Source organism: Hippocampus comes, unplaced genomic scaffold, assembly GCF_001891065.2.
Source record: "Hippocampus comes isolate QL1 unplaced genomic scaffold, H_comes_QL1_v1.1 scaffold367, whole genome shotgun sequence".
In the NCBI taxonomy this organism is placed as follows: Eukaryota; Metazoa; Chordata; class Actinopteri; order Syngnathiformes; family Syngnathidae; genus Hippocampus; species Hippocampus comes.
In genome coordinates this window covers 908471-917448 of record NW_017805741.1, presented here as the reverse complement: position 1 = coordinate 917448, position 8978 = coordinate 908471, and the positions used below count along the sequence as shown (strand labels likewise).

The 8978-nt window shown below is 53.0% G+C and overlaps 2 protein-coding genes across 2 annotated transcripts in view; one reads left to right on the top strand and one right to left on the bottom strand.

Moving 5' to 3' along the window:
• The first annotated feature begins 262 nt into the window (after nucleotides 1-262).
• Nucleotides 263-3162, top strand: LOC109523995 (G-protein coupled receptor 26-like). Its single transcript, XM_019883556.1, has 3 exons — nucleotides 263-942; nucleotides 1959-2072; nucleotides 2250-3162. Exons 1-3 carry the CDS (start codon nucleotides 278-280, stop codon nucleotides 2479-2481), a joined length of 1011 nt encoding a protein of 336 aa, XP_019739115.1. The 5' UTR covers nucleotides 263-277; the 3' UTR covers nucleotides 2482-3162.
• A 250-nt stretch (nucleotides 3163-3412) lies between these two features.
• Nucleotides 3413-8978, bottom strand: part of cpxm2 (carboxypeptidase X (M14 family), member 2) — a 9708-nt gene continuing 4142 nt past the window's right edge. Inside the window, exons 5-11 of the mRNA XM_019883321.1 lie at nucleotides 7701-7976; nucleotides 7301-7497; nucleotides 6718-6897; nucleotides 5531-5828; nucleotides 5205-5344; nucleotides 4547-4646; nucleotides 3413-4127 (exon numbers count right to left, since the gene is read on the bottom strand). Of these exons, the coding sequence (XP_019738880.1) occupies nucleotides 3868-4127; nucleotides 4547-4646; nucleotides 5205-5344; nucleotides 5531-5828; nucleotides 6718-6897; nucleotides 7301-7497; nucleotides 7701-7976 (1451 nt within the window). The 3' untranslated portion in view covers nucleotides 3413-3867. The remainder of the gene's footprint in view (nucleotides 4128-4546; nucleotides 4647-5204; nucleotides 5345-5530; nucleotides 5829-6717; nucleotides 6898-7300; nucleotides 7498-7700; nucleotides 7977-8978) is intronic.

The window sequence follows — 8978 nt, the reverse complement described above, 5'->3', positions numbered from 1 at the left end:
TCTCTCTCTCTCTCTCTCTCTCTCTCTCTCTCTCTCTCTCTCTCTCTGTCTCGCTCGTCTTTGAAGCAATGTAGCGGCGAGGAGAGCAGGGGGGCTTCTCCATGCACCCGGGGGAGCGTGGCGGGTGCGCGGAGTCGACCGCGGCAGGCTTGAGGAGCACCGCGCCCGCCGAGTATCGCCCCTTCTCGCGCCCCCGATCACCCCCCACTTTTTTTTTTTTGTTTTGTTTTGTTTTAATTTTGTGGCGTGGCGCAGCGCGGCGCGGTTTCAAAGGACGATGGATGCCGCCGAGGCGTTGGTGTTCGCCTCGGTGCTGGCGGTCATCGTGGTGTCGCTGCTGTCCAACGCGCTGGTGCTGATCTGCTTCGCGTACAGCCCCGAGATCCGCAAGCAGGCTCCGGGGCTGTTGAACGCCAACCTGACCTTGTGCAACCTGTTGCTGACCGTGGCCAACATGCCGCTGACGCTGGGCGCCCTGGCGAGCCGCGCGCAGCCCGGCGGCGACGCCCTGTGCCGGGCGGCGGGCTTCCTGGAGACCTTGCTGTCCACCAACGCCATGCTGAGCATGGCGGCGCTCAGCATCGACCGCTGGCTCGCCGTCGTCTTCCCGCTGCGCTACCACTCCAAGATGCGCCGCCGCGACGCCGCCCTGGTGCTGGGCTACACCTGGGCGCACTCGCTGGGCTTCTCGGCGGCCGCCGGCGGCCTCTCGTGGCTGGGCTACCACCGCCTCTACGCCGCCTGCACGCTGGGCGCGCCGCCGCGCGGCCGCGCGCAGTTCGCGGTCTTCAGCGTCCTCTTCCACTCCTTCACCTTCCTGCTGTCCTTCGTCGTGCTGTGCGTCGCCTACCTCAAAGTGCTCAAAGTGGCCCGCTTCCACTGCAGGAGGATCGACGTCATCACCATGCAAACGCTGGTGCTGCTGGTGGACATCCATCCCAGGTACGAGCTCGTCGCCCTCCGCCAAATAGCGCCCCGAGTCTTTTTTTTTTTTTTTTTTGGGTGGTGGTTCTTGGTAAACTCTGTCCCGTCAGCCGTTGCTGACAGTCGGCGCAGCGCAAACGGCAGAGGACCTTCTATGGTACAAAGTCTTTACCTCGCCAAGAAGCCCCGAGCACGCAAATAATAACATTGATACTTTTTTTTTGTTTGTTTGCCATCATAAAAGTCAGTACCTACATTTTAAGTGGGGCAATTCAACAAAATATTTGCAAGTTTTGCTGTTGTGAAAATCGTCTTTCCCGCATTGCACATCAAAGGAATAAAACTACCGTTCTCCCCCCCCCCCCACTTAAAGATGGAAGCAAAAATCACTATTGAATTGAAGTGAATACAACTTCATTGTCAAATGTGCTGTACAGCGCAGATGAAATTTCTTCGCCCTCAACATAAAACAAGAGGAGCCGCTGCGGGTGTCCGCGCCGCCATCAAAAGGAAAGTGAACAAAAAAATGACAAAATAATACAAGACAACACACGAGACACAGACAATCGTGCAATCTTAACCACTTTTCTGCATACCCTTTGTTGACTGAAGCAGTTCTAGAGAAAAGAGGAGCGAATCAAAGTGTCCTTTTCACCAGTGGATCAAAGACATCATAGAAAATTGATTTGGAACAAACAACTCATTTGGTTTGTTGTGCAAAAATGTCATTCGTTTATATTTGAACATTGCTCTACATTGTTCCATCCTAAGTTGCTGTGATGACACCCTCCCCAAGCCCCCAAAAATCGATATTTTGTAGTTTTTCATCATGAAAATTACGTTGACGGTCCTTTTGACTTTTTTTGCTCTCCAGCCACCAAGGAAGTTAACTGAGCCATTTCATTATGGCCGTCCCTTTTTTGTTTTTTGTTACCTCCACCAAGGAGTTTCCATTCCATGTAAAGAATGCGCGTGACCATTTATTTCTTAGCGAGATGGAGCGCTTGGCCCTTTGCAAATTTGTTTTTTTGCAGCGTTCGACAGCGCTGCCTGGAGGAGCGGAGGCGGCGGCGCCAGCGAGCCACCAGGAAGATCAGCACCTTCATCGGCACCTTCATGCTCTGCTTCGCTCCCTACGTCATCACAAGGTGAGCGACAACACTTTTGGGAGAGCCCCTCGTCTGTTCCCCCAGCACTCGGCGGCGTGAAAGAACGCACGTAAATAAGTCCCGGTCAGTGAGCGAGCGCGTCATTTGGCAAGTCGGCACGTTGTTATTTTCCAAGCGGGACGCGGTTGCGATCAGTCTTGCGTCTGCCGCCCGCAGGATCGTGGAGTTGTTCCCGGCGGTGCCCATCAGCCCCCACTGGGGGGCGCTGTCCAAATGCTTGGCGTACAGCAAGGCGGCTTGCGACCCCTTCGTCTACTCGCTCCTGCGCCACCAGTACCGCAAGACCTGCGGCGACATCGCCGACCGGCTGCTCAAACGCCGCCGCTCCTCCAACGAGTCGGGACCGGGCCCGCAGGGCCGAGGCGCCGCCTTACCCGGGGCGCAGTGACCCCCCCGATCGCGTCCGGCCGAGGGCGCGCCACGGTTGACGGAGGACCGCCGCGGATGAAGTTCCCAAGAGCCTCGTGGAGTCCAGGGTAGCTATACTGAATCTTCCGCCACGTTACTCGAGCCACTTACGTCCTGAAGAGTGCGACGGAGCACCGGACACTCCCGAGCAGGTCCCTTGATTGGTGGACTCGAGTGCATCTTAATCCAGATGATTTCAGGTAGCGACAAGGATTTTTCTTCCTCGACAAGTGGATGGAAAAATGCCAAATCTGATTCTTTTCTGCCTCCACTGATTGTGCTTTGTGATGGGCTGATTGGATCCGTTCTGGGCCCTCAGGGAGACGACTCGATGCTGTTTTAAAAAATTCATTTCTTTGTTTATTTATTTATTTTATTTATTTATCTTCTCAAGAAGGACGAACCCAAGGACAATTGAATTTGCGATGAAGAGATTTCTAGCCCGACAGTGTTGCAGAGCGATATTTGTCCGCTTCCTGCCCTGTTCGTTATTGTTGACAAACGGCGATTCGCGTCTTCACAGAGATGAGTGTTAAAGGGCAGTCCAGCAAATTTGCTGTCTCGGGAGTGTGCGTCCAACTTCAGTCGCCCAAAAAGCCGGTGACGGTCAATGTCGTGAGAAAGAAAACCTCAATAAAAAGCAATTCCTTTTCTGACTTAATCGCATGAAGGAGTTGATTTTTTTTTTTTTTTTTACAACAAAGGAAAATATCACGCTGGCCAGCCGTCCCACGTAAGATGGTGGCTGCAATTCCTTTCCATCAAATGAACAAGAAACAAAACGAACACAAAAAAAAAATGACCATTGCGCCAACGTTAGAAGAGTTGCTTTGTTCTCTATTTAGCGAACGCCGCCAACCTTTACACTGGACTCGTTTGCGAGGGAATGAAAAGCCAAATAGCATCTGAAGTGGAGTTTCGGGACTTTATTTCATGTGAAGCAACGCGCGTATCGCTTGCATTGCCTCTGTCGCGGTTTACATAACTTAACGGGCCCTCTATGTACATACGTGAGATGAGATCAGGCAGGCAATCCGTTGGCTCTTTTATTATTTACAGAAAAGAGCAAAGCTTTCGGAAACGTGACGAGCACGTCCCTTACGTTGTTCCCCCGCTATATCACACTTTAACATTGGCTTCTCACTATACACAACGTCCATGCGCCTATTCGTTAGCCCGTCTATGGTGTTTGCTCTTCTTAGCATAAGTGAGCAGATTTTTGGTCAATGAAATGATTTTGCTCTCCACAATGTTGAATTCTCTTTTGTTTGATGTGTCCGTTTGACAGTAAAAGTCACCTGGGACTGACAAACGGCTCCTCCAAGTTCCAAACGTCGCGAGTTGTCGCCCACTTTTCCGGCCGCCATTAAGTCCCCGATCGTCTGTCACGGGAGCGCCGGGCGTGCGGCGGCCTGACGGGCGCTTTGCCGCCGCCTCGCTTGTTGAATCGCTCCATGATCTCCCGGATGCGAGACAGGTTGGTGCGGCCCAGCGTGAAGTCGCAGCGGGTGGCCCCCATCTCGTAGCCCACCTCGCACTTCTTGCTCACCATGCCGTAGCCCTCGGCCCGCGCCGTCACGCGGTACTCGCCCGGGTTCAGCAGGCGCCAGTAGTCCCCGTCTGCGGCTGGAGCGCGACGATCACAAATGATCAAAGCGCTCGGGACGTTTGTTGCCGTTGCGCGTAAGAGAAGGAGCGAAAGCGGGCAGCTGTGCCGACGTGAATGTGCACCAAATTCAATCTTGGTGTGAATGCTGCAGGCAGAAATTGATCTCCAGAGTGTGTCTAGTTTCCAGATATGAAATACAGACTTGACTTTTTTTTTTTTTTTTTCCATGTAGCAATATGCCCCAAAAAATCTGAAATAAGAAGTGGCTGCTTGCAAGCGTGTCGCCTTCAACGCGATGATTTCCAGAATAAAAACGGCTCATGTTTTTTTAGCGCATTCAATGCTTTTGGCAGTGAAGGCCGCCTTTATTTCTAGGCGTTATCCTAAAAAGACGGTGTGATGAACAAAAAAAACAAGTTGAGCACCGCTTGCGTACCTGTGCGAATGTCGTGGCTGATGCCTTCCACGGCGATGGTGGCGTTGGCTATTCCGTTGCCTTGCAGGTCCCTCACCATGCCTTTGATCCCGCGATGCACCTGTGGCGTGGACGCAACAAGAAGCGCCATTTTAGCTGCCATTTTAGCTGCCTTTGATCCGTCCTAGCGTGGACTCGTGAACATCCAGGCTTGACAAAACACAAACCTTTGCGACCTTTTCTACTTTCATACAAGCTAACAATTCTTCGGCTTCGTTTACACTGTATGTTGTCCAGTATGTGTTTTTTTTTCTTTTTCTCTTTGCACACCTAGCTTCAAAGTCGGCGTCAGCGGGGGGGCACTCTATTTATTGTCACTAATGTCACTAATAGGGCCACTTTTGGCCTCCTGGTACAAAACTTAAGATGGATACCCTTGACATGGAACAAATGCTCAATCCGCCTTCCGTAAAGCCGCTTGAGCATTTCTTCGATATCCTTGATCGTCATCTTTGGTCCAATGTAATGTATGCTCGTTGTCCTCACGAGCTGGACATGTCCTAGTCAGGCACACGTGTGAAGGCGGACGCGCAAAAGAAACCCTCAAATGACCTCCAACGTGCCTCACAGACAGGTGTGTTTGTCTTTTGTTTTTTGTGTGTGTGTGTGTTTTTTTTGCCTGTTCCATGAAGACGAGAAGAGACTCGCGATTGTTCTCCCACTCCTCCGGCAGCTCGCTCTCGTGAGGGAATTTGTCACAGCCCACGTACATGGACAGCTCAAAGCAGTTGGTGTGTAAATAGCTGAAGTCGTTCATGCCTGCCAAAGCACGCGCACACACACACACACACACACAGTCTCCATCACGGTGTCATCCTTTCATGGACCAAAAGTATCGGGACACATTCCGAGTGCGGGTTGCCTCGACATAAACGGCCGGGTGGCGACGTCCCTTTCGGCGGCTCGTGTCCCAATACTTTTGCGCATTTGGCTGTGGTGACTAACTGCCTGCCGCCGTATGCCAGGACGCGCCGTTGATGGTCCCGTCCTCCTTGGCGAAGTCCTCCCTGTGACACACCCGCCGATTGGCGGCCGTCATGAGGCGGTGGGTGGAGGCGTAGGCGAAGGACAGCCAGCGGAAGACGTGGTCGTCCGGCGTGGGCGTCTGCTCCCGGGTGGCGCCCTGCGAGCGGGTCTTGTCGTAAGGGAAGGTCACCACCAGCTCGCCCCCCTGGAGGTTGCCGCCCAGCACAAAGGGGACCTTCTCCATCCAGCCGATTAAAGCCCGCGTCTCCACGGCGACCTGCGGCGGGGGATGTGAAGGTGGGCTTTTAGGAAAGCATTTAGAGGGGGGGATTTAACCGCAAAGTGGTGGTGGTGTGGGGCCTTTCCTGGCATTTTTGATCCATATGAAACTTTTTTTTTTTTTCCCATGAAGCAGCCTTCTGATGAGAGCACGATGATCCTGATGCACCCCCCCTCCCTCCCAAGTGCGTGACTCACACCAGACAACGTCGCGTCACTGCCAACGAGCTTTTTATCAACGCCTGGATTCTATTTGTGCTTGTCAATCTCAGACGACGCTGCTGCTCCCCCCCGAAATAGACGCCGCTTCGACGCCCACCTGCGTCTTTTTTTTTTTTCCCTCTTCTACTTGGAAATCCTCTCCGGGCTTGGATGCCCCTTGCTGCGGGATCGGCCAAACTGGAGGGAGGGGCTGACTCGGTCGAGTCATAAAGTAATGGATCTATTTTCAACTTTGTGTATGAGCTGAAGAGCTGGTATTGGACCGAAGCGCTGCGGAATTAATGTGAGACTGGGGATGGTTTTAGATTGGCGGCGCAACGTGGAAGAAAGAACTCCGTCGGTCAAACCGATCTTGATGTGGGAGTTCAGTGTTGGGAAATGAGTTGCAAAGATGTCTGCAATTGGAATGGTCTGAATCGATGGGTTGAATGAGGAAAATGTCTCCATCCATGTCAGTCGGAGTTAATTGGATGGAAAATGTGCTCATTGAAAGGAAAGGCCCCATTTTTGGAAGCAAAAACCTTTTCAGTTGGCTGGATCCGCTGTCGTCGAAAACTGGCCGAATGTTGCAAGTTTACATTGCGCGCAAATGCTCTTGAGCGAACTCGACGAAACCGCCATAAATAAATGGCTGGAGGAAGCGGGCCAGTGGAAGCCGGACTCACCGAGGCGTTTTGGGATCGGTACCAATCCGGAACGGGCACGTAGTGGTTGGCCATCCGGCGAGGGACCCACTTTTTGGCCTCGGCCTCCCACAAGATGGAGTTGAGGTCGGGGAAGTTGTGGTGGATGTCGATGCCGTCGTTGCTCCACCGGCCCAGAGACCAGCCGCTCAGCTCGGAACCCTCCGGTTTCATGGGGGCGACGACAAAAGGCTTGGCGTGACTCACACCTTGGGAGTCTCGGCCATTATCTCAACACACGTGTAAAAATAACCAACCACATGGATGCATTTTCAGTTTTAGAACCCCCGCCGCCCCTTCCCCCCACCACCATCTCAACTAGTGAAACAAATGCAGGGGTCTTGATCATGTCAATGTCGGTTGGGCCAGATGAAAGGCCGCAGCGGGCCGCGCTTTGCCCACCCCTAACCGAGCTTGAGCTTGAAGTTGCTGCCTTGATTGCGTGCGGCGGGGTCACCCTGCCGGCGCCGCGTTGCAGTCATTAATCACGTTTGCTTGATGACAGGCGACAGGTTGCAGCCGCCCCGGCCCACGCGTCCTGGCCCGGCCAGCGCGGCGGACCTACCGCTTCAAAGGCTTTCTCGTACCCATCGGGGTTGACGGACGGCAGCAGGTGGATGCGGGTCTCGTCCACCAGGTGTCGGACCCTCTGGTTGCCCGACAGGTACTCCAGACACATGAACTGCATCAGCAGGAGGAGCAGCTCGCGACCCAGCACCTCGTTGCCGTGGGAACCGGCCGTGTAGCGGAACTCCGGTTCACCTGGAGAGGAAAAAATGACGGCAGAGGCGGAAGTAAGTCTCGGGTCTTAACCTCAAGTTGCAAGTTCCAAGTGGCGTTTCCTTGACTTTTTTTTTTCCTCTCTTCATTTTTGCTCGCTAGCTGAAGCCTGAAGCTTTTGTGTTCGCACCGACTGTTTCGGTGGCCCTTGGAGCAGCTCGGCAAACAGGTGCAAACAAACTCACCCGCTTCGTGCTCCCCCGGGTTGTCGGAAATCTCGATGGCGTACAGTTTGAGGCCGCCGTGGCTTTTGCCGATGTTGTAGATGCGAGTGATGTTGGGGCACATTTCGTTCACCACCTTCATCAGCTGTGCGGCGACAAAAAAAAAAAAAAAAGCCCAAACTGTCATGTTGAATGAAAGCGGGAGTCGAGGCACCCAAGCGTCGCATAAAACCGACTCATCAAGTTGGTGCGATGGCATCGGCCGGCAATGCTGAGCAGATGAGCTGAAGATGACAACTCATTGGCTGAAATCTGATTGGATTAAAAAAAAAAAAAAAAAAATCTTACCGGAATCAATGCAGCCAAGAGAACTGCTCTCAAATAAAGAGAATAGACCATTTCTATTGATGGCATTTCATTTTGCAAGTCTTTGAAATTCGGCCCTGACCTCCACCACCACCACCACTTTTTTTTTTCCTCTTTTTCCTTGAAGGACCTTCATGTTGAGGCGCCAGAGCACATTCTTATTCTGCCTCCTCAGCAAAAGACATCATGTCTCATCTTTTACTCCGGCGCGGGGGTGGGTGCTCTCCATTGGAGGAGCCACAATGGGCCAGATCGAGCGCATTATGCTCAAGCGGCAAGGTTGGCGGCCAGGCGCGCTATCAGCTACCTGCACGCTCAAAAGAAATGTCAAAGGGGCTGGGCGGGGAAGAGGAGGTGGAAAGGCTGCGCTGGTAGTGATGGTGGGGGGGGGAGGTGTTTAAAAATAGCGCCTCCTTTCTTTTGCCAGGGCCTCCCCTTGAAGCCGCAGAGCCAAGAAGGACGCGGTCCATTTAGTTGCCCTTTGATGGCTTCCGCTGGAGTGTTTCAAGGCGCCACATCAAAAAAAAAGCGAGGAGGGAACTGGCGGCAAACCGTCGTACACGACAGCCGTTGGGGACGCCGTGAGCACCTCAGGCGCACTTGTGTTTCTCAATCACTCGGATTGTGTATGCACGGTGACCTACGCAGCTGTTCTCCGCTTTCAAGTGCTGGATTTCATTTGGAAAAACCTGCATGCAGCAGTTCACGAGAAGTACACAGAATGAAGTCAAATGACCGAGCCTGAGAAGAAATGTTATTCAAGAGCTTTTTGAACATTTTTTTTGAACACTCGCATTTTTGCTGCAGAATGAAGTCAAATGACCGAGCCTGAGAAGAAATGTCATTGGTGAGCTTTTTGAACACTTCAGGTGTGATCGTGCGAGCCTTCCTCCTACGACGACGAGAGCCGAACCCAGCGGCCACCGCGCCGCC